The sequence below is a fragment of the Dicentrarchus labrax genome, unplaced genomic scaffold (genome assembly GCF_905237075.1).
Source record: "Dicentrarchus labrax unplaced genomic scaffold, dlabrax2021, whole genome shotgun sequence".
In the NCBI taxonomy this organism is placed as follows: Eukaryota; Metazoa; Chordata; class Actinopteri; family Moronidae; genus Dicentrarchus; species Dicentrarchus labrax.
The window spans coordinates 13882156-13908238 of NW_026136716.1; the positions used below are offsets into that span (position 1 = coordinate 13882156).

General features: G+C 39.6%; 1 protein-coding gene across 2 annotated transcripts in view; it reads right to left on the minus strand.

Annotated features, from left to right (window-relative positions):
• The window catches only part of LOC127378800 (potassium voltage-gated channel subfamily H member 3-like), a 43552-nt gene extending 26317 nt beyond the window's left edge, over positions 1-17235 (minus strand). Inside the window, exons 1-4 of one of the 2 annotated variants that reach the window (XR_007888166.1) lie at positions 16694-17235; positions 3702-3935; positions 2786-2917; positions 1178-1323 (exon numbers count right to left, since the gene is read on the minus strand). Coding sequence is in view for 1 of the 2 variants with exons in the window: in XM_051428064.1 (XP_051284024.1) it covers positions 1178-1323; positions 2786-2917; positions 3702-3935; positions 16694-16769 (588 nt within the window). In the remaining variant the exon portion in view is untranslated. The remainder of the gene's footprint in view (positions 1-1177; positions 1324-2785; positions 2918-3701; positions 3936-16693) is intronic. The other variant, XM_051428064.1, reaches the window with a different exon arrangement.
• Between the last annotated feature and the right edge of the window lie 8848 nt (positions 17236-26083).

Here is a 26083-nt window from a genome sequence, read left to right on the forward strand (position 1 = left end):
TAAAGTATCAGCAGCCAGCATAAATATTTTATCATTATTAGCACTGCTACTGCTAATAGTGTAGTATTATTCAAGGTTTCAGTTGAATCAGTTGAGTCTTGCATGGTTTGAATTTTACATAATTCAGTGGCTAATTAAAATAAAATGGTCAAATTTGGAATCATAAGCAGAAAATATTGTTTAAATGATTTATATAAAGTATGAGTCACATCGAACTCCATACAATAATTCATCTTATACCAAATAAATATATAAACTACATGTGGAACAATACAGTGTCCCTGGTGGTTTAACTGAGCATTAAGTCAACAGCTGATGCAACAGGATGAAACCTTTCAAACATTATATCTGATCAGCCGACCTCACAATGAATTCCAATGACTAACGAGAGCTCTGATGCAAATGTCTTCCCTCTGAGGTCCTGAGTCATTAAGATCACACTGCAAGGACAGTTTTTGCACGTTTTGTCACATCCCAGTTGCTTGAATTTACAAGTTTTCATCTTATTAACTTAGAAATTAATGCAAATCTAGTTGCAAACCGAGCCACTGAAAGCAGTACTGGACAAGCAAATTGCCCCTTTAGCAGCAACTGCAAGTCTGTAAGATTAATATGCTGATACTGTATAATCCTCTCCTTCAAAAGTGAATCTAAAGTATTGCTAGTGCCTCCAAGAGGCTGCAATGTTCATTATATCCCAGTACTGCTAGTGTGTTGGACAGAACAAACAATATACTGCTGTATAGGGTTGAGCAAGTACTCTAAAAAACTTGGAAATAGTAAATATCAGTCCATATTAATTTCAGGTTTAAATGAATAACTCCTGGTTATTCCCGCCCGTGTTTGGTTGAAGCCACGCCCATTCTGACTATGGATAAATAATGGTATACTCGCTCATCCCGACTACTGTAATACTTTTGCTATTCTTAGAACCTGGTTGAAAATCGTGCTAGAGAAAAAGCCATGGGGTCATCACAATCAAGTGGTTCATCATCTGGGGAGCATGAATGTGCTGCTGATTGGATTCTGAGATCTCTTGTGACCTCTGGTGTATATTTTGGCCTGATGGCGGCACTAGTGCAAACTTTTAGTGCAAAAATATAACTTTTAGTATTATGCTTTAAAAATGGGTCAAATCCTAAGTAGAACAGAAGGTACTGAAGACAAAATGTCTCACATTGTTGATCTTCAGCTTGCTCTTGGTTTTGTCCTGTTTCTGTAGGTGTCCAGACAGCTGGTAGAGGACGGCCCGACTGCGGCGTCGCTCCATGTTGAAGCCTGGAGGGCGGCTGATCGGGCGGATCTCGAGCCCAGTTTCCTCATCTGAGAACAACGACACAAAAGGACATGCACACAGGTGCCATTGTACGAATCTGTGGAAAACAAACTTGGATCTAGAAAGGATAGATGAGGACAACCATTTTTTAACATTAGTTCCACACAACAGGGTCCATAGAACTGCCGGTCTTGGGTTACGCAAAACATTTATAATGAGACACTTCAAGGCAAAATCAGTTCATTTTAATGAAATCGTTGCAGCATAATTGCAGGTAATTCTTCTATGGAGTTCGCCATGCTTCTACAGTGGCCCAGAATGAACAAACCAAACACTGGCTCTAGATAGGGCCTTTCACATTTTCACAAGTTTCATGGCCACCGTAGTTTCTCCTACGCACTTGGTTGAGTCAAGGGGTTTCAGTTGGTTGCAACTTCACCACTAGATTCCACTAAATCCTACACATTGGTCCTTTAATGCTACTACACATCAAGCTCTACAATCACTTTTGTGCTTTTGATTATATTTTCACTTTTAATATTGATACACATTTGATTTAGATTTTTATGTTGTTGCTCTACAACAGCTAAAATTATCTAAAATTGTTTCTAAAAGCTAAATTTATAGGTTATCAAAGCATACTGAACCATACTGTTTATTTACTTTCATAGACTGCTCCTGTGAGTCATGTTAGCACACTGAATGTGTTATGAGCTGTAGAATTCATAATGAATCCCTCAACCCAACAGATAATTTGAAATCCATTGGCAAAATGTTCTGCTGAAGGCAGACATTCACAGCTAAAACCCTCAAATCAACACTGATTTAAAAACAAGCATGTGATGATGATGTACCCTTCCATAATTTATGTGTCCATTAGACAGGCATTTAGCTCTTAGATTTGTTTGACCTTACCAGAAAAGCATAGCAAAAAAACCTGAATATCTAGGAGCTGCCTTTATGACTTCACTCCCAGTCAGTGATAGCAGGTGTTTCACCATTTCCTGTTGTATAATGTGTTGAATGTGGGGAAGCTTGTATTTTCTTGCCTCGTCCCTGAAAATGTCACCAGATTTAATTCCTTTTCATAAAACGTCAGTATTACCAAGGAGGTCAGCTGGTGATTGGTCATTTTTAAAGGACGACCACAGCAAGTACATTGGTAATGTAGTATTATTATTCAAGATGTTGTATATTCTTTGTCTTATGACATGTTAGTGGTTAAAATGGATGATCCAAACTTGATATACACTTGCTTTGGCACATTAGTATATCTGCATTGTAATCTATTAATAATTTATCATTAATTTGGACAAGGGATGCACTGCTTTGTTAAAAAAAAGAAGAATAGGTTATTTACTGAGTGACCCAAACCACCTCTGTAATATCACCGTTCAATTCTTCTTATTAGTGCCCCAGCTGCCAAGACTCTATTGGATCATTTCATGTGAATTATAGTGGTATTGGACAATGCTTCACTTTCTCTTTCTTTTTCATGCCTTCTCTCACCAGTGTCAGATTCATTGCCATGGTCCAGATCCTTATTTTCTGTGATGTCCTTATGTGAGACCAGGAACAGAACCACCTCGCTCTTCTCGTTCTTTATGGGCACGATGTCCAGCAGACACCAGAACTTGGAGCCTGTCCAAAGAATACAGATTTGAATATTCTAGCCAGAGAAATCTCTTCTTGCACAGTTTTTTGTATACCGTATAGTGTTTCACTATCACTTCAGTGTCTATAAATAGTCTCATTATATCTCACATCCTTTCTACGCTAACTCTAAGCACCAAGTAGAGAAGAGCCATATTTACCTATTATTTACCATTTAACTACTATCATAAATACTGTTGTTGGGGTGTTTTTGATAATTATTAAATTAATTTAGATAACCATTTGTTAGCTAGTCAGTCTGCGTAGCACCAACGTTAGCCTAATTTTCACAGCTTAGCTCAGTGGTTTTCCAAAAAAACAAAAAAACATTTTTAACAATCATACAGACATAAAAGGATTTTTTTTTTTTTGTGACAAATTCAGTGTTTTCTTGTCCACTTGGCCATTTTTTTCTATTACACAATTTACCTACATTAGTTATATTCAAGGAAATGTATTGTGTGTTCATTACTATGAACAAAATATAGGCCTACTGTGAATATGTTTTACGTTTTCTAGCACCCCCTAAAATCAAGAAGGCCTTGAAGCTTTGGCGACCCATAGTGGTGGTCCCGATCCTCAGGTTGGGAACCACTGGCTTAGCTAATGTTAGGTCGTTATGGCTCTTTTTCGACACTTGGTGTTTGGAAAGAGGAAAGGGTGTGAAAAGAGTGAAAACTAATGGAGTTAGCGACAAGTAGAAAGTAGGTTTGACTATAACATATTTCTGTCTGACACTGCCAGTATTACTGACAATATCCTCCGGCCTTACCACTCTTCTTGTACAGAATAATCTCAGTCTTGAACTCCCGACGTTCATCCAGAGCTTTCTGCATCTGCGAGGTGAGGCGGTCGCTGGTCTCGCTGCCGTACAGGAAGTGACACATGCAGCTCTTCTGCATCAGCTCGCCACGGGCGAAGCCGGTCAGCTCACAGAAGCCATCAGAGCAGTAGACTATGGGATAGAGGGACTGGACCTGGGCGTTCCCCAAGACGAAGTTGCTGTCTGAATTGAGTAAGGACAGGAAGGCAACAGGGACAAGGCACAGGAAGGGAAACATGAACAGATAAGCATGTTTTAGAAATATGGTGAGAAAGGACAGTATTCCTGTTAGTAAAGGCCGTTAACATCATATAATATTATAGTGTCTCTGAAACAAAATGTGATTAGAAATAACGCAGTAGTACAAATGCTATGCACTTTGTCTGACTATCACTATAATCAAACGTATGCAATTTTATAAATATTTGTTATGTTAATAATAAAAATATCCTGTAAATGTGCATAAATGCAGGGAATGGAATCCATGTTCTAATGTGAATGCAGAGCTGCAGTGCTGCCAGTTGCCTGATACAGCTGCAACTCCCATGAGACATACATAGGTTCCCTTATAGCCTCATGGGAGGTGTGGTTGTTAAATGCTAACAAAATACTTACAATAAAAAAAATAAAAAAAACGCCAGCAGGATGATCATGTTGCAGATGTGAGCTGTGCCAAACAGTTTTGTTACACGTCAAGTCATATTCACACTATGCTTTACTCAACCACAGACTCATCACCTACAATTTAACTGACACGTCATGTTGATTCAAAGAAAACATAATTAAAATTTTATGCACGGCTCTCTTTTTTTCAGTGTTCATTCTCACTTAACATTTGCCTCGGAAAGGTTTTTTGGAGTAAATCAGCTCACTTTGAAGAGCTCTCCTCAGGGAGAATTTAACACGCCGGCTGCCTTTCTGTGATATTCGCTTCATCTTCTTTTCTTCATCTCCCGCCATTGTTCTCTTCAAATGATCTTTTCTTCTTCTTTGTTCATCCCATGCGTCTTTACTGCCTCTCTCTGCCTCTGTGCCCTCTGCAATATTCTCATCTTTAGCAGTGGTTTTTAGCAGACATACAATTTTTGGCTACACAAATATATAATAATCAGGCAGTAGGACACTTTGCACAGGAAGTCACTCAATTATGGATCTAAGTATTTTGGATCTTAACAATAATAGAATAAGTTTCAGTTTTGGCCCTCTGAGGGAAAAAAGTTTAGGGCCCCCTGATGTTGACCAATGAAATTACTTGTTGTCAGAAGGATAATTGCAATCTGTATGCGTGGATGCGTACAAATCTGAGATTTCTCCCTAGCTTTAATGAGCAATTAAACAACAACATATGTTGCAGGACAGAATTTGTATTATTGTGATTCATAACTTGCCGTGAAGCTTCAGAGGAAACGTGTGACTTCCCATGAGCCTCCTGCCCTGAAAGGCAGTTTGTACTTCTTGTCGGAGTGGTGCTTCGATGAGGTTTGGCAAGAGCGTTTACATTGGACATGCTTTATTAATGCATGAATTATTAAATTAAGTTGTCCGCAGTTCATCTTCATGCAATCTCACATTCTCTGTCTCTCCTCATTCATCTCTTGCTCTCTCACTCTCTGTCCATTTCATTCAATCATTTGCTCTGCTCTCTCTTTCTATATTGCTCCCATTCTTCAAATTGAGTGCTCCAGTCTTCCAGATTCATTTATGTATGAACTTTAATGATCTCAGTGGAATGAATGCTTTCCCCGTGTGAGTCACCTACTCATAATTAATTATTCAAGAACTATTCAAGATTGTTCGCATAACTCAGTCCATCAAACCTTTTGTCAGAGCTCCTGTTATCACAACAACATACAGTATGCTTACATGCATGTTTTATATATGTATTATTTATATATTTTTATACATTTAATATTTCATTTCAACAGTTTGAAATATTGTTGGTAAACATGTCAATCTCTCCTTCTATTTTAATTTATTATATACATGTACTTACTTAGACTGCTCTATTATTGCACCAGCGCAGGTTGTTTTTACCTCTTCTGCACAGTCCAACTTCTGCACAGAAATCATTTATTCATAAGTTTAACATCATCTTATAGTTGGAAAATAATACACACTACACACTATACATTATTTAGTTATTATAAGAAAGAATATAGTTTTTTATGCAACAGTCAGCTGGAAACAATACAGTCACAATATAGTTGGTCCTGAAAGCTTGGCGACATAGTGATTACTTGTGCTCTCGGCCTCTATCCAAACAATAAGGTAAGAAAACAAATTCAAGAGTATTGCAAAAGTATTGGCTTGCAACCAACTGAATACCACTCGCGTTCGAAGCTTGTAGGAGAAACTACGGTGGCTGTGAAACTTACTAGACTATCTAGAGCTAGAGCTTTCTGGGTATGTGAAGTGAAGCCAGCGAAATGCAACAGTGTCTTAAACATGCATTCTGTGTAATGGCCAGCAGAGGGCAGCTACATTGGCTGCAAAAAAGACCAATAGTATTGAGTCTTATGAAGAAATTAGCCAACTTTTCACTTGATTTATTAGCTCAGTAAACAGTTTCCTAATGAGTGTAAGATCTCAGTCACTAGTTTCAGTCTTCTTCCATACATTATGATGTTCATTTAGTAAATGACGGTCCCATTTAGAGTAAAATAGGTGACAAAGCAGGGTATGCTTTTACCTTTTGATTGACAGGTCATTCTCAGTGAGTCCGTCCAGCTCAACGCACTAAACTCAGATCAAACTCATTTCTTATTTCTTGCTTAAAATCTGTTCACAAACATATTTTGGTGTCGCCATTGTTTCCTCGCAGTATGTCACCGTGGCTGGCTCCGAAAAACCGACATGGTGACAGCCATCATGCCGAACTTGGGGGTTCAAAACGGTACTCCAATGGGTGACATAGGTTTGCACTTGATAAAAACATCTCATTCTAAGGTAACAAAAACACAACGACTCTTACTTTCAGGTGATTATACACTAATGAAACCATACCTACAAATGATATAGTCTATTTCTACCAATAGATCCTCAACCATAAGAACAACAAACTTGAGATGCAACAAGTGTGAGGCCATGTTACTCACACTGCCAGATTTGTAGAGACAGCAGCAACAGTGTGTCGTCCCCTCTGTTGTCAGTTTCAACAGGTATGTTATATAAATGCAGAAATGGCTGTAATAGCATCTGATCGCTCAAGCTGCTCTGTGAGGCAGCAGAGGAGGGAGGCGGTCCACGTGTTTTTTTTAACATAAGAGTGATGGAGCCGGCGATATTGAAGTGTGACAGAATATAATAGGATTTGATGAATTGCTTCTCCAAGAAAAAATAGGCATGTACTTCTGAGATGATTAACTGGTAGAATAGAGGAATATATTAATATTTAAGAGAAGTGAGCCCATTGTGCATAAAAACAAGGGTAGTGCTTTCATGTGAGGCAAAAATTGTAGCTTTCACTGGGACTCTTACATTAAAGCTTTCAGTAGAATGTCAAAGAAAAAGAAACTACCTCTGGATTTTCTTAGACACAATGAACCAGTCCGGTCACCCATATGTCATTGTTGAAGATGTTATTTCAAATTCATGGGCATTAATATGCTGCTACAGCCTCCACTTGTTTGTGAAGGTTTTCCACAACATATTGGCTGCAGGGATTTTCTCCCATTCAGCAACAAGATTGTGTTGGGAAAATCATTTCCTCATGGATTTGGCTTTGTGCACAGGGGGATTGTCAAATTGAAACGGGAGGTGGCTAGCTTGTTTCACTTCAATATTCAGCCTGACATTGTGTTCCATGTTAGAGGATTTCTCCTGTAGGAAGGGGTTTCTTTTGTTTAGTCCTTCCCTAACCAGTCAGTGACATCTGTTTACAGATGTCATTTTTTGCCAACACACAAGCTGCAGATGACTTTAAGGTAACCTAGGGCTGTCCCGAATACCATTTTTTGGACTTTTGAAGCTTCTCTCTAGTGCTCCTCTTTCCTCCTTAGACACATGCACACAGCAACACCACTCTCTTTCTCTGCATCTCACACTGCGACTCTCCCCGCCTCTGTCTGTTTCTTTTCCCAGGAGGATTTTTTTCACCCCACGTTTTGGATTTTTCACCCGCAATTCGTTTTCTCAACAGCCGGTGAGCGTCATGAGGAGGAGGCTTGTTATTTATCAAAAATGATTGAAACCAACGTGGCACCAAATGCATGACCTGGTCCGTGGTGTCCACATCATCTAACATAATACCAAAACATCTTAGCAAAATGCTAAAATGGGTTGCCAGCCTAAGTAAAGTCTATGTGGGAAACACACTACGGGATCAAGTTTCAATCTGGCTTGAAAAGAATCCCATTTGAATACTGATTTGGACATCAATTACCATGGCAACGGTCAAAGCTTCGAAAAGCCCTTGGGCTAGCATTAAGGTAACCTGTGAAGTTTTCTTGTGAAAAAAATTAAGTTATGTCTCAAATTCATTGGGTCTTATCAAAACACAATGCTAAATGTGTTAAATGCATTTCTTCTGAATATTGTTTTGTGATATTGATTTTTAGGTCAACTTACAGCAACCTGTAGTGCTGTGTCAGTCTCATCTACGTATATTACGTTTATTTTTCTATTTTTAAATATACATTTTTCAAAGATCTGGATATGTGGTTGTTAAGTTAAACGCCCAGCCTCTAAAGCTCTAAATTGCTTGTGGAGCCTGGGAGGAACTAAGGCTGGCTGAATGAAGCCTGGTTACTGAAAACAGCCAAATATGACGGCCCCCACTTGTCACTCAAAGCGGTTTTACGCTCGTAATTATGCATAACTTTAAGCCTTAATATAATTTAAATGGGTAAGTTATTTTAAAATTCACCTCTACAGTCATGAATGGGAAAATAAGCTATAGAGACTGAAACCATTATTTGTACTAGGCTGTAGAATGATGTTTATTTCTGCTGTAAAGTTAGGCATTTAAATATGGGGCCTCACTTCTGGAGCCAGTCTCAAGTGGCCGTTAGAGGAACTGCAGTTTTTGTTACTTCCGTGTTGGCTTCATTTCCAGCCACTGAGGTTGCTGCTTTATTAGTTACACTGTAACTACAAACTGTAGTGTGTAATGTTCAGATGACTGCAGCACAGAACTGCATCATCTCTGAGTAGTGTTGCACTTTAAATATCATGAAAATATGAGGCATGCAGCACAAAGAGCCTCTAACAAGGTCTAAATTACCTGGATATGCTTCTACAATATGTGCATTATATTCGTTATAGTTCTCAGCCCCAAACTCTCAAGCACATATACCCCCAAAGACGTGATCTGGTTTCAGAGAAACTGTTCCTGTCTTCATCATTTTCCTTCTAATCTTGCCTTATGCCGATATCCTATTTTTCCTTTGTTGTATTCATTTTCTGCACATTCCCCAGGCAGGCCTGTCATATCCACACTACAATCCAGGTGTAATAATGCGCGAACCGAACCACTCAGACTCAGCCCCCGAGCAGCTTAGGGAACCCCGATAAACCCTGGCACTGATAACACTGACAGCAACAGCACGCCACAATACATTCACCACCACGCACAATGTAAGCCAAACACACACATATTCCACATGTTTGTTTGTAGCACTTTTTAAGGACACTGCGTTGACTTGTATTTAATCCCCAAATTGGACAATAACTGATACATGCCGCATAATACTCTTAATGGAAAACTGTGCACACATCAAGATTCTCAGCTGTAAAGCTTTTAACATTCCCCTAGGGTTTGGTGTTTAAAATTGCATGAAAATAGATTTGTCAGATTACACTGACAGAATATAGAAAACAGCTTTTAAAATGATTATTGCAATTGACTACATAAATGCATAACAATATGAATTTCTTTTTATCCATTTAATTTCCTCTGGTCCTGAAAGCGAACCAGACTTCAGTGACTCCAATGAAGGCACAAACCATTTTATGGTTCTTGCTCTGTGCAAATGCATGAAAGCTCTTGGGATGCAATGATGGCCTGCTGGCTGGTCGCCACTTTATTCCAAACTAAAATAGCCCTACAACTATTTTTTTTACAAGCATTCATGGCCCCAAGAGAAAGAATCCTGACTTTTGTGATCATTTTACTTTTCCTCTTGCTCTCACAAATACTAGAGATATTGGACATACATGCAGGTTACTGTGGCAGATCTAGTGCAGTACAGGGATTAATTATACAAAGTCAAAGTGATGTACCAAGGCTTACAGACATGTGGCAAAACCGGGAAGGCAGTCTAACAGGCAAACAAATCCAAATGGGGCACAAATCCAGAGTCCACAACACAAATCAGTCCAAATCAAGTCCAAAAACAAGAATAGTAAGTCAAAAAAACATTGGGAAACACACTCTCTGGAACACTTTACTTACATACAAATGAACTGGAACTGAGATAAAGGAACACACAGACTAAATATACCCGTTAGGGGAGGATAACTAGACACGGGTAAAACTAATCAGGGTGGGGCAGACAATCAAAATTGGCAGGAAAACAACCAACGACAGGAAATGAAGTTACAAAAGACACATGAGAAATGACTCTTTCAACATAAAGCAGGAAATAACTAAACCAAAACTCAAAACCATGACACTCGCAAGGAGTTTTATAGTTTTGAGTGAAACGTTTCCACTACTTGTGAATGGATTGCACATGTTTCCCTCAGGATAGATTCATTGTCCAATAACTGTTAGGACTTTTATTACCAAATACCGGCAAAAGTTCTAATTAGTCCTAATTAGCAAATGTTAGCATTAAAAGCTAAATAATATGGAGAACATGGTAAGCATATCTTCTAAACATCACCATGTCAACATTGTCGTCATGAGCATGTTAGCATGTTGATGTGAGCATTTAGCTCAAAACATGTCAGTTCATAGCCTCACAGAGCTTCTAGCGTGGCTGTAGACTTTCGGTATTGTTGATTAGTTACTACTTTAAAGGACCAATGTGTAACATTTAGGAGGATCTATTGGGAGAAATGGAATATAATGTCCATAGGTGTGTTTTCGTTTACGTTTCGTATCACCTGAAAATAAGAATTCGTTGCGTTTTTGTTACCTTAAAATTAGCTGTTTTATGTTTTCCATGTTTCTACTGTAGCCCAGGACCGACAAAGCAAACACTGGCTGTAAATAGGGTCTTTCACTTTTTTGGCGGGTTTTGCAGCCACCGTAGTTTGTCCTACACAGTTGTAAGATGAGCAGCATTCAGTTGGTTGCAATCTGCAACTTTACCACTAGATGCCAGTAAATCCTACACACTGGTCCTTTAATGTTCCTTACAAGGCCTGAGTTGGTGTGCTATCAGGCGGCAGTGCAGATTAATTTTTTGCATATATAATATTTTAGTTATTTAACACTAGTCATCTACCATTCATTTGTAATATCACATCAAGTGACAATGCTTGAGAAATAAATGACACTTGAAAGTATGAGTCCATGCCAAAGAAATGAAAGAGAGAGCTGGCAAACAATAAGGAGATGAACACTGGCAGCTAGATGTTTCCAGCGTGCAGGATTATTTGTTAAACCAGCCCTCTGATGTTTCCGAAACTGTAACTGAAAACACATTTTCACTCTGCATCAGCTTCAAAACTTTATAGGCCACAGCTTTTTGACAAAAACACATAAATCTGTCACTCACTTTTAGAATTGCTTTTTTTTTACAAGAGCAAGAAGATGTGTCCAAACCCAATCAAAACTGCTGTATGACCTCCAGGAAGTAACATTAATGTGTGTTCTTGTGGGTATTTGCATACCATAAATCTCAGACTGAAAAGTAGTTGTCCTTTCTGATAATGAATAATGATTAAGGATTTAACTCATATATTAAGTAAGGAAATTGGTTGCTGCAATGTGAGTTCACATGCAGAAAATAAATGCACAAAAACACATTATTATACAAGGTGGTGATATGTTTGTATTTGTCAAAGATAGATATATTTTAGACAGACAAAATGAGCAATTTGAGTCAATTATTTAACCATAAATAAACCTTAGTTGCAGTCATAGCTAAATATTACCACTATGTTTTAGTAATATATGTGCTTAAAGGGAAAAAACTAAAATCAAAGCATCGCACAAAACATCTCCATTGCAAACACCTAGTTTGTAGTCCAACATTTCTAAGAACTAGACTTTTTTTGTCAGCGAAAACACACACAGAACAAATAGTCTCCCATGAGGAGAAGGAGGAGGAGGAGGAGGAGGAGGAGGAGGAGTCATCAATTAGTACAGATGAGGAGATGGCTTCATAATCTGGGCACCATGAATGTCTGTATAAAATTTAATGGCAATCCTTCTAATAGTTATATTTCAGTCTAACTAAATTGAAATCTGAAACCTTTGTTCTTATAAATATTTATATAGTGTATTGAAATATTTCTGGGTTAATAAAATGGGCTTTTACTGAGGCTTTCTGCTCCAATGTAAGAAAAAAACTAGAGAGAATCCCCTGGAGCCTCCCTGGTTATCATGCTGCATTAATGTTGTATGGAGAAGATGGAAGATCCCAATTTCAGACCTGAAAATACTATTCTGTTGAGCAGGTTTTCAGCACATGAGAACTCTTGAGAATTGTCAGACACAATGGACGTGTCCTGTATTCTGGTGTGTACAGAGTGACAAATAAAGCCAACACAAAGTTTGGAGCTCACAATGGTTTGGTCACACTGAGATGCTTTAAATCATTAATCTTAATTGCTAGGCAGCTGGACTCGCTAGATTATGAAATCACAAGATCATGTGAGAATCCATCTTCAGGCTTCAAGCTTGCACTGTCCACCACAGTGGGTTGGACTGACCGGCGTCACATGCGGAACTACTGGCAGCCATGGCATGAGATGTGGGTTTGGTTTAACTCGACAATGGCGTCTGCTAAAGAGCTTTGGGTAGATGCTGCGTACATCAGTTATATCTAAACTGGAGAGTATTTCTTCATTCTTCATTCATCTTCTCCCAACTGACTTAAGTGAGAGTTTGACTATGTTGGTTTGTTGATCTGACTGGTAGCATTTCGCCCTTGATAGACACTGATAGACAGATGGTTCATCCAATAGTTTGCCGAGCACTTTTTGAAAGGGCCTGCCCTTTTCCAAACAGTTTCCAAAGATGACTTCCCAGATGGTTCTGTGTAACAAACCACCGGGTTGCTCAGGTTATTAAACTAATAGTGTGATGATTTAAAATGGCATAACAAATCTTTCCCAGTTCCAGTGCGTTTTGGCCTCAAAAAGTCCTGTTTTCTGTTTTGTTCTCTAAATTTTCCAACTCCTCTACCCCTAGACGTGCACACTCTTTCTTGGCAGCACCCCATAGGCAGCTATGTAGAGTTGTACAGTTATTTGGTTGGAGAAGCTCCTCATTAAAATCCCCCTACTGTGTTTTTACCATGGGCCTACCACTGGTTAGGGGCAAGAGAGTAATCATGAACAAATGGCTCAACATGAGCATCATTTCAGTCTTCATTTTCTCACACAAGGTTGTCCAAGTAGAAGAGGAAGCGCTGATCACATGTCATCACTCACCTCTTTATACCAGCACATTTTCCATTCATTCTCTGTTAGTTATTAAATTATGATAATACTTCAAACTAGTAGACAAATAAGCATATGGTAGTACTTTAACTAATGAACAAATAATGAACAATGTATCTATTAATGATTCATTAAGGTTCATTAGGACATTTTTTAACTTTAAACTGCTTTGATCGATTTCCTTTTGATGCAAGAAACATGGATGTGTAGGAACATATAATCAGATTAGATCAGTTTAAATTAATCTTTTCCTTGTATATAAAAAAATCTGTGTATATTCTGTAAAAATCAGCACAAAAAAGAAGAAAGAACACCGGCAGCTATTAAGTCTTATTTTTAAAGCACCAAAGCTAATGAAACTATATATATATAATATGAGTACAGCGTGTGGGGGCCGCTGCTCTAGGCCATGGGATCCTTGTCTAACCATGTTTACTTGACAACAGTTTTGCTAAAAATGTTATAGTATGCATGCTAGGCCAGCAGGTGGCGGTGTAACTTTGCAACTCAGCACCAAAACAGAACACCACAATTTCTGAAGGGATGACGTGGGGTTGTTACTCTGGAGTATAAAGCATCAAAGTGTATCTATTTGGTGGAAAACGCAATAGCAATGCTTGAAGTTAGGCTGTGTCATCGCCGTTTTCACAGGAAATACATTTACACGGCGACGGTAAGGGCAGCATTTCCAAAAGTGAAGACTGGAACTGGAATCCGGTTTTACCATTTTATACAAAAACTGTTTGCGTTTTGCAAGAATCCACCAGACCTGAATGAAAAAAACCAATCAGAGCTGAGAAAGACAGCTGAGTCTCATTCCCAGGTCGTCAAATATTGATGCTGGGAATGAGATTCAACAATCAACTATCTTCAAAGTCATCAGCCCAAAGCATCTTTCTATTTTTCTTGGTTGGTTGTTTTTGTTCAGGTCCGGTGTATTCTTGCAAATGCCATTAGGAACACTAGGAGCAGCCAGAAAAAACTGATTTCACAGATTATTTGTCTCATGTACGACTGTCAGGATATAGTAAAATATGACAAAAAGTTATTTTTTTTATAAAAATTGCCTACTGCAGCTTTAAGAGAGCATAGGCTTTCATGAAAAAAAGTTTCAGAATTTTAAAATTGATATATTTTAAAGATGTAATCAAAATGTATTCATAATCCTTAACAATGTAACTATAATCTATTTACAATTACGATTATAGTTAGTTATTTTTTTAAATCAGAACAAGTAGTCCCAGTTACATGTAATCTCTGACTACCCCACACTGTGCCTGAGCTGTGACGACTATTTTTAGATTCTCTGGGGCACTCTCAGGTATAAGGTTAGCGAAAGGAGAAAAAACTCCTCAAGTCTTAATGAAGTGACCGAAATCCCTGCTCAACCACAAGAGTCCTGTGTCTAATGGCTCTCCTTCAGCCAGCCCGTACAGTGGGGCTGCTGCAAGAAGTCATCAGATACGTGGATCTGCGATCTGTTCTACTCTCAGATTAGAGTAGAACTGATCACTGCTGACACAAAATGAAAATGTCTAATTGAATTATTGCTATCTCATTAAACTTTGCCTTCAGGCGACATACAGTAAACATCAAATACCCACAGAAGAATGTCATCAGATGACTGCACAGCACCTTCTAAATATAGCACCTTGAAGCATGAATGCTACTGTCAGCTACACAAATTATATATATTTTTTTATGTATTGTCATTTAGAGCTCTGTTTCAGAAAATAGACATCCCTCTCTGATTCCCTGTACAGTATATACTTCATCCACACATTCGCTCTGTTGCCCAGTCCTGCCTGTTAGTTTGCACCTTCAGGGCTGTTATGTAACAGTGTTAAAATATAATAACTGCTGTTTGCATATTGACTGACAGTGATTTCTGTATGGATTTACATGGGTTGAGTCCATTTTTAAAAAGTGGTTCCAGTGCTACATTTGCTTTATGAATGGATCTATGTTGTCCTTATCTGATGTAATGGGTTGAAATATTTTACTACTAAAACACAACTGACATCATGAGGGAATTAAGGTGAGTCCTGCTTTATTACCTGATCTTGAAAATGCCCTCTGTTTCTAAAACTAATTTGAGGACTTGCAGATTCCCAAATGTTTAATCACATCACAACACAGAAAATGAAGGTAGCATATAGTCTACACATTGCACAGACAGAGCAGGGGCTGATCTAGAAAATTATTAATGGGGTGGCCAGAGGATGGCATGGAGACTGTAAGGGGAAATATATACTGATTTACACCATGTTTACAGAATGGTTTTTAGTTCAAATTTTGTATCTTTCATTCATATGAAAGTGCCATTTTGGGGGCCGATTCCACAGTGCACTCTTTTGAAAACGCCACCGTTATTGTGACAGTGTAAACTGCCAAAACCGCTCCCACTGCGGAATGACACGGTCCCACTTTTTCCACAATTACTGTACGGGTTAGATACATCCGCCAGAAACCAAATTTTAGATAAGGCATAATAAAGTCAACACAGTTTACAGTTACACTGCCCCCTACTGGCCTGACATGCATGTTGCATCATTAGTGAGGTATGACTGAATCTACAGTAAAGGCTGTGGCATATTTAATCCACAATTAAATCGCAACCTTTTACATTGACTGACAGTTCTCAGCTGAAAGTTGGCATCTGAAACCACTGCCCTTGAATACTAATTAATACAGTGACTCATAGCATTAATTAACACTATACATTAACAGAGAATTAGTACATTACAGTACCTTGCATTATCACCATAGATACAGTAAAGAAACCACAAATATAACCACATTTCCAAAAGAAAATTGGATATAGTGTAAAAGAGATGGTATATACCCTGTGTTATCGCTCATAATATTGAAAATAATAAAAGCTTTTGCACAGTTTGACATTGAGGTAGGTTCAAATATTTTGTTCAGGGGGACATTATCACTTACTTTCATGTCAAAATAATTAAATCTAATAAATGCCTTGTTTGACCACATCATCTGCATGCTTGTGCGTACAGTGACAGAAGAATGTGATTTATTTTTGCATCAGTCTCTGCAAGGACCAGCAGACTATGGTTAATTCATCTTTAAACTGGGTGCTCTGGTAGGCGGTTCATGCATTCGTAATATGTTAAACATTAGTCTGTGCTTCCATTCATCATAATTCATTCATCAGTCAAAGTATCAGCATGCTTATGGCCTGTTTGTGTCTTCAAGTGTCTTCAAGCCTCCTTAAGTACTTTGGAATTCAGAGTTCAAGCAGGGTTCTGTTTTAGCCAAATAAACGGATCTGAATGAGTGAACTATATCTGAGTGAATAAACTGCTCCATGGCGCACCATGAAATGATGGGATTAGCGCCCATTCACAGATAAGTAAGGTACTCACGGGTTCCATCGAAACGAGTGGCGATGGTGTCCAAGAAGGTGTTTTGTGGCGCGATCAGACCCCGCATCACCGGCATCCGAGAGCGGGTCGAGCCGCGTCTCTCCCGCCGCTCCGATCCACCTTGGCTCTCGCCGGCGGTGGACACGAAGCCCGGCAGGAACCTGGACGTGGTCCCCGGCGCTCCTCCTAACCCATGGAGGAGGGCGCCGAGCCGAGACACCCGGGACTCCACGGTCCAAAAGTGTAACGCCGACCACCGAGCAGGTGATCCCGGCTGAAGAGGAGGAGAGCGGAGCCGCTGGAGGCTGGAGGGGAGAGGACGGAGGGATGGAGGGATGGAGGGACCACGGCGAGGATGGTTACATTTACGCACGGGTGTGCTGCGATGCAATCCCTCTCTCCTCCTCCCTTTCCCTCTCTCTTTCTCTGTTCCTCTCTTACACAAACACTTTTCTCTCTCTTTCCATTCGCTCTTTCTTTTTTTTCAGCCTCCTCTTCCAGTGCACCAACCTCTCTCTATCTCTTTGAAATTCTATCAGTCTCTCTCCATCCTTTGATGCTCTGATGAATGCCTGTTTTAAGCGGGTAAATGAAAGGGTTATATTGTCTTTATTTTGCGTGTTACTTTAAATATCCAGCACTTTCTGTCGGGTTTCACACTCGAACCTTCAAAATTGCAAGACTAATACACCTCTCTTTGTGATTAATATCATATTTCTACATATATTACACATATTCCACTAGTGAAATATCCAAAAACCTCATGTGCATATATGAATGTTTCACATGTGCAACACGTTCTACATGGGTGCTTTTTGTGTGTGTGTGTGTGTGTGTGTGATGCATTGCACACTATATGCAGACTGATGTTGTGCAGGGCCGAGAGTATGAACTGGAGAAAATGATTAAAGACCCTGCTCGGGTCGAGTTTGCATGTTCTCTCCGTGTCTGTGTGGATTTCCTCTGGTTGCTCCAGTTTTCTCCCACAATCCATGCAGGTTAGATTAATTGGCAACTCTTAATTCCCTATAGGTTCCCTGAATGTTACAGCCTCATTACAGACTGGAGACCAATCCAATCCAATCCAACCAATTTGAGCTTGTAAGGCAAGTATCGATATGGATGGATGGATGGATGGATGGACAGGAGTTCCTGTTTGTTTGTGGCAGCTTGCATAGGTTTATACCTTCGATTTCTAGCAACTTATATATAATCCCTAAAATGATTCCTCGCCACTTCTGTAAATAGTAAACTTATTTTATTTTTTTTGGAGGGATTTTTGCCTTTTTTGAGAGGGACAGCTGAAGATAAGACAGGAAATGTGTGAGAGAAAGAGATGAATCCATCCAAATAACGTTTCAAAGTTGGGCAACATTTTGGCGAGGAGAAAACTGGCATGGCCATTTTCAAAGGGATCCATTGACCTTTGACATCAAGATATCTGAATGAAAATGGGTTCTAAGTCTTTCCTTTGCAGGCATGCAGTTTGGGGGCAAAAACCATGCCGTTTTTTTTGCATGTGGTATGAACGTGTTATTTTTACCTAGTGAGGACTCTAAGTGCTTATAACTAACTTCCTTAAACAAAAAAGGAAAGAAAAATGTTCACTAACTTCTAAAAACAAGAACAGTCCTCATTCTCACAGGTTAATACAAGATTAACAGTCTAACTACAGCAACAAGGCATCTTAGCAAGCCACAAAACATCAGCTTCCCTAAGGCTGATCAATGTTTTATAGTTTCAGTTCCCAGGTTGGTTTTTTTTGGAGAGCTACAGAGCTGGATGCCGCTCCAAATCAGGTTCTTCATCAGGGAGGAGGTAGGAAAGATGAAGAGAGGCCACGCCTCTCCAGCTGGAGCCAGTCCAGCACTGGAGACCGCACATCTTATTTACACAGATGAAACACTACAAGAGATGTTATTCACAAGGGGTGTGAGTCGGCTGCAGCCTTATCACTGAGCCCATCAAACCCCCAGGACTCACTCAAGCACAAAACTTGAAACAAAACTGGACTGAACTTCTGAACATATTTGTTTCCATACTGAAAGTCCTGAGGTACTTTTTCTGATTGTAGACATATTCACATTCAGGATTCCCAACGGCCTTGTTATTCCCAACGGTGGTAAGCAGGCATACCTCTGCTTCCCCACACTTCAAAGGGAAACATTGTACTTTGTACTCCTCAGCATGCATATTACAGCTGCATATGCACATCAAGACTTTACACAGAAAACATGATCAGCTTATAAAATAAGATGCATTGTTACAGATCCAACTACTCAAACTGAGCATCACAGGAAACTGTCACATTAAATGCACACAGTTATGCTGTTTTGACTCAAAAACATTACAGTATTGTAACACAATCTGAATTAATGTGTTAAATTTGACAGAATTTGACACCAAACTGTGGTGGCACCTGGGGTGGCCAGGCATTTTTAAGGGGTGTGCCACCCAGCTAGATCCGCCCCTGCTGCTTCTAGCAAAACAGGCTCAATGTAGGCAGAACTGAACGCCCACAGCTAGCCACTAAGCTAAGTTAAGCCGTCCACACCTGCCAGTGGGAAGTGGTCCTCATTAAACAGCAGAACGGTGTCAATCAAAAGAGAGGGTGTGAGGTGGAGGAAGGAGGATTGGGGTGGTGGTAGTGATAATGGTGCAGTGGCAGGGGGGAGACAACTAGCAGGTTATGTTATTAAAAGAATAAACTATGACCACATTGTACGTTATGTTGGTCCTAACAATTCGCACTGAAGTGCAGGCCACGAGTGGTATTTGTAGGGAAATAGTGCCCTCTACAGGACATAAAGCTCAAGTGAAGCCACATCAAAAGGGTTATGAGGGGCAATGGTAATTGAAAATGTCCCTTATCAACAACATGTAAACATTAAACATTCCTTAGAAAATGTATTTAAAGCCTCCTAACACTAAAAAAATCAGTTTTTCTTCTCTACCAAATTTGATTTATTTGGATACTGTAATTAGGTAGAAGGAGAAGATTTTTATTTTAATGTAGAAATTCGACTTTTTTTGTGGAAGAACATATATAGAAAAGTAGTGTTAAATTATGAAATTACACAATGCTATTTGCTTCAATCCAGCAATACCAGCCTCATCTAAATAAACATTATATTTGGCCACATACACCTCAGATACAGATACATTTTAAGCTTCTGGTTTTACAATGACACGTAGGAAAATGATTATAAAGCTTTCACAAACTGTACTATTCATCCATTTATTTGAGTTTCATTATATTTTTTACACCATCCTCATAACATGACCTTTTTTGCTGTCTCCATTTGAAAGTATGCTTTTATTACACTGCTCTTATGCATTCATTTGTAAACCAAACCAACCAGAGTTCAAATACATGTACTGTAGGTGCTTCATCACTGTTACACACAATGAGAAGGTAATATGATTTGGTCTAACCATTTAGGATGCACATCCACTATTCTATCAGGCAAGTGGATGGAAAGTCACCTCGCAGACTGTGAAGCAATCAAAAAGTAAGCACTCTGCTGAAAACTATATTTGTTAAAGGCACTCAACAGTCTATGTTTAATTTAAAGGTAACTTTGCATAGACATCAAGGCTCAGTGCACTTTAAGTGGATGTCTGGACTGCACAAACTGGTGTAAAATCAGCTGTAACGGTTTTTCCCACCCTCAAGTCAGAACTCTGGCCTTTTCTGTGATCTAACTGGGTTAAGAAAGATCTGATGGTTTGCAATGAAGTTTGATATTCAAGAACCCCAGAGGATGAATCCTAATAAATTTGGTTAAGAGATCCAAATATGGACGGCCTGAATAAAGTCTGGTTTCTGAAAACACCTGCCTGTGATGGCACCAACCTGTCACAGAGGTCATGCCCTTAATTATGCATAACTTTAAGCCATAATATAATTGAAATGGGTGAGTTATATGAGAATTCACCTCCCTTACAGTTAGAATAGCTATAGAGACCATTTTTTGCACCATACTGTGAAAATGTACATTTCTGCTGTAAATTTGAGTTATTTACTCTCTACACTCTCTACACTCATAAAAACATGCAAATTGAGCACAATGCAAAGACTTCGTTAATACACAAACCGTCCACACACAGCCAGGCTCCACAAAGTTACTGGTATTTACCTCAGTGTCCTGTTACACACATGTGGGGGCAGTTTGTTACATTGTCGGCATTTACATTTCAGTGAACACATTGGGATACTACTGAAATTGGCAACATTCTGCTGGACAACGCCACGAATGATCAGAAAGAAAATGAAGACAGTGTTTGTGTTATTAGACGAAGAGAGAGAGAGAGAGAGAGAGAGAGAGAGAGAGAGAGAGAGAGTTCATAAAGGGCAACTCCCTCACTTCACCCTCACCTTCCAGGCCTGAAGGAGAAACTATGGTGGACACGAGAAACGTGAACGCCCCTTTTTAGAGCCAGTGTTTGGTTTGTCTGTTTGACTAGCATGGTCTGTAGATAAAAACAGCTCATTCTAAGGTAACGAAAACTATACTATAAACTATTCTATATTCAGGTGATTCTTTCATACACTAATGAAAAAATACCAATGAATATTATATTCCATTTCTGCCAATAGAGCTCTCTAAATGTTAAACACTGGGCCTTTAGGTTGTTCATGGCCATATCTTTTATGCCCATGCACACAGACTCACATACACCTGAGCTATCTCGACTATGTTAAAAGGTTTAATTTGCCCAGGCTTTGAGACAGCCATATTAAAGCACTAAAGGATTTCATTTTTCACACATTTCTCTGTAGTTCCAAAGAAAACTATTCACAATAAGGTTATTCACACACACATACACACACTGTGAGCAACACAAACTAAAGAGACTGCTACATCAAAACTAGTCTCTAAAATTGTCTACATGTCAAAAATGGTCTACTACAACAATTGACACCTCTAGAAGTATGTGAGAAAATATCTGAAAATGTGATTGTATTTCACTCCATAATCATGTATGTGAACCTTGTGATCACATGTTTTGAAGCTTCTTCTGTACCTGGTCTTCTCTTCTCTTGGTCTTTTTGTGACGGCCCTAGGGATGGCCTTATTCTGTTCCTCTTGCTTGGATTGTTTGCTCTTTGTTTCAGGAAGGGGTGGAGCTGAGATTACTCTCTGATGTAGCTCACCTGAGCAGGCTGGGCCCAGGAGGCTATACATCAGACCTGGAAGGCTTTCTCACTCTCTTCCCTTGGCCTGCTGACTGAACTACTGGTTTTTGTTTGTGTTCTGGGTTTTACATTCATACATCTACACCTCACCCTTCACTCAAACAGACATTGCAGCATACTGATTTACTGATAGACATATTAAACTGTATTTATTATTTTGTTATTTACTTAATTAAATTCTGTTAACTCCCAGACTGTGTGGTCTCCCTCTTTGTCACACTCTTTTGAGCCAGGTTGCGACAAAATGGGGGCTTGTCTTCTTTTGTTTGGTAAGTTGTTTAATGTTCAGTAGAAATTTATTTGTAGTTTGCTGGTAGGTTAGTATTTTGTTAGTATTTTTGTCATCTCTGTTCTCCCATTTATCTGCTTAAGTTAATGATTGGGGCTGGCTGCAGAAGAGGGTAGAGAGTGAATTTGTTTAGTTTAGTATGGCAAGTAGCGTTAGAGCTGCTAACAACCAGTTTTGGGAGGCTGCATAGTCTAATTTTGGTTACTGGTTGAGAAATAGCGGAGTTTGTCTGTGTATACAGAGTTTGGTTAAGGTTTCTGCATAGTTTGTTGCTTTGTTCTGGTCAGTAGTGCAGGTGTTAGGGCTAGAGCTTTAGTGATGTTTGGTGTACTGCTGGAGACAGTTTTGGAAATTGAGCCGTGGTGACAGAGTTGATTGTTTGGGATGCGCATGGGAAAATTGGAGCTTTCTCTGGTAGGATGAAGGAACGTTTCTCCTTTGGGATTCGTTCGTAAAATCATTGTAGTGAAAATGGTTAGAGCAGTTGTCTCGGGGGCACATCCCTAGGCTCGAGGGGGTTGCTGTTTTTGTAGTGGCTTTCCTTGGTCTGGTGGTTTCTAGTGCATAAATACCCACTGTAAGTAACTGCATGAAGACCAGGGTTGAGATTAAGTTTTTGGATAGGCAGTTATTGGGAAAGCTCTAATTGTATGGCATCGCAGTAATCAAAACTGTACTGGTATGGCTACTTTTGCTAGTTTTGTTCAGTCTCCGTCTGAAGAGCTATTGAATCATTGTGCAAAAGAGCAACTTTTGAAGCTAGTTGAGCATTATGAGGTTGACATTGGAAAGAAACAGTTAAAGAAGGAAATTAAAGAGTCGTTGAGGGCTGCTTTAATGGAAAATGGTGTTCTGCCGGTTACTTTGAAAAAGTCAAGTGTCTCTGAGGCTGTGGTTTCCTCAGGACTAACCTTTGAACAGCAAAAAGAGTTGTTGTTGTTGCAAATGTAGAGGGATAAAATAGGCATGGAAAAGGAAAAACTACAACAGTCTTTGGAAAAGGATAAACTTGAGTTACAGTACTTCCGGTTAAAACTAATTGGGGAGGGTAAGATGTCAGGTAATGCTGACACGGAGTCTGGTTTATCTGGACGTCAAAGTTCGAGAATGTTTGATGTGGTGGGTAACTTGCGTTTAGTGCCGAAATTTGATGAACGAGAGCCAGACACTTTTTTTCTCCCTTTTTGAACGTGTCGCGAATGCTAGAGGTTGGTCTCATGCTGACCGTGTAGTAATGTTGCAATCGGTACTGACTGGGAAGGCCCAAGAAGCTTATTCAGCGCTCAGTGCAGCTGACAGCCAAGTATATTCTACTGTTAAAGAGGCCATTTTAAAGGCTTATGAGTTGGTACCAGAGGCCTATAGACAGAGGTTTAGGTCTTGGAGAAAGTCTGATAAACAGTCACATGTTGAGTTTGCAAGGGATTTAACTAAACATTTCAACAGGTGGTGTTCAGCAACGGAGGTCACTACTTTTAAAGATCTGGGTGATCTCATGGTGCTAGAGCAGTTTAAAGATTGTATTCCATCTGAGGTTGCTACTCATATTGCGGAGCGTGGTGTAGAAACTGCCTCTGAAGCTGCTGTTTTGGCAGATGAATATGTGTTGGCACATAAAAGAGAATTTGGAACAAATGGGGTTTCAGATAATGATGAAGCTAATCGTCATTCAGCAAAATTTTCTTGGCCTGAGTCTTCAAAGATAAAACATGGTCCACATTCAGTAGGTTTTGGTAAAATTTGCAATTATTGCCATGAGAGGGGACACTGGAAAGCAGAGTGTCCTGTGCTCAAAAGCAGGGTAAATCGCAAAGGTTATCATGTTAAACCAGTCGCTCTCAGTGTTCCAGTTAAACAAGCTCCAGTTGACACAGGTGTTTGGACTTGAACCAGAATCTGAGAAATACTCAGGTTTTGAAGCTTTCGTGTCAGATGGGTTTGTCTCTCACTGTTAGCGATGTTAAAGTGCCTGTGAAAATTCTACGAGACACAGGAGCAAAGAATTCATTTATTCTATCTTCTGTGCTTCCCTTTTCTCAAGACACAGATACGGGTGAATGTGTGGTGGGTTTAACCCCTTTGTATGTTCCTGTGCACAAAGCCCGTCTGTCCTGTGGTCTTGTGGATGATGTCCATGTGGCAGTTTGGCCCGCCTTGCCTATTGATGGGATAGATGTGGTTTTGGGGAATGATCTGGCTGGAAATCAGGTTTGGGCTGATGGCTTGCCACCTGTCAAACTTACATCTTTGATAAAGGCAGAAAACTGTGATGTCTTTAGCGCTTGTGCTGTGACAAGGGCAAGGGTGTGATTTAAAAAATGACTTTCATCTACCTGATTCTCTTTCTGTCTCAACAGGAAATTATCAGTGAACAGCGAGCTGATGTTGCTTTGAGTGAGCTGTTTGACCAGGTGCAGACTAGCGAGGACGCTAAAAGTGCAGCCGTTGGGTATTTCCTGCAGAATGAGGTATTGGTTCGTAAGTGGGTGCCTCAGGGTTTGGATTGTGTGGGTCATCCTGTTGTTCAAATAGTGGTACCAACTAAGTATCGAAATCAAGTGTTGAAGTGTTCTCATGACCAGACGGGGCATTTGGGGGTTAGGAAAACATATGGTCACGTGTTGCGTTACTTCTTTTGGCCTCGTCTTAAGCGTGATGTGGCAGCTTACATTAAGACGTGTCATACATGTCAAGTCACTGGTAAACCAAATCAGTCGATAAAGCCTGCCCCACTTTGCCAAATCCCTGTGGTGAACCATCCATTTGAACATCTAATCATTGATTAGATCATTGATTAGATGTTGATTTAGATGTTCAAGCTTCATGTGGATGCAAGCCCTGTTGGAGCAGGTGCTGTACTCCTTCAAGCAGACAACCAAGAACCCAAATCAGAGGCTCATGCGGTGGGCTTTGTTCTTGCAGCCTTACAACTTCGATATTCGCCATATTAAGGGGAAAGATAATGCCGATGCTTTGTCTCGTGCACCTTTTATAAGTTTTCATAACTTAACATGTCTTTTACATTGTCCTCTGCAGCTCTGTTTCCCTTCCTCTTAAATTGCTCCTAGGCGACAAGGTTGCTGAGGTTGGAGATGAGTCTGGAGAGGGGAGGAGTATCAATTTGTGTAGAAGGTGTGTTCTGTAATAACTTTACATAAAGTGAAGCATATTTGATCTAACATATACTGAAGTTGTCCAGTTTGCTTACGAAATGAATGCACATTGTTAGGTTCAGGGTAGGAACCCTGTCTTATGGGGGGGGTCACCTGAGCAGGCTGGGCCCAGGAGGCTATACATCAGACCTGGAAGGCTTTCTCACTCTCTTCCCTTGGCCTGCTGACTGAACTACTGGTTTTTGTTTGTGTTCTGGGTTTTACATTCATACATCTACACCTCACCCTTCACTCACACAGACATTGCAGACATACTGATTTACTGATAGACATATTAAACTGTATTTATTATTTTGTTATTTACTTAATTAAATTCTGTTAACTCCCAGACTGTGTGGTCTCCCTCTTTGTCACTCTTTTGAGCCAGGTTGTGACAGTCTTTTCTTTTAATTGACAAGGGAGCTATGAGTTCTGCAAAAGTTACAACATAGGTTTAAATCGGGGCTGCCCTCAGGTGGAGCCCACCAGGCTGAAGTTGTCCTGCCTTTTGGTTCAGTTTGGCCTGCAGATGTTTCTAGGAAAAAGCATTAAAAATGAATTAAAACAATTATAATATACATATGCAGTTAATGCTGTTTTATTTCTTGTGGGGTAAAAATGCTTGTAAATATGTGCAAAGAAGTCAGGATCCTAGTAACAATTTGCATCTTAATAATACAACATGAAAGGTGTTTTTGGGTCATGGCCCACCAGGTTTTAGTTTTTGCTCTCCAAGGCAAAAAAATAGG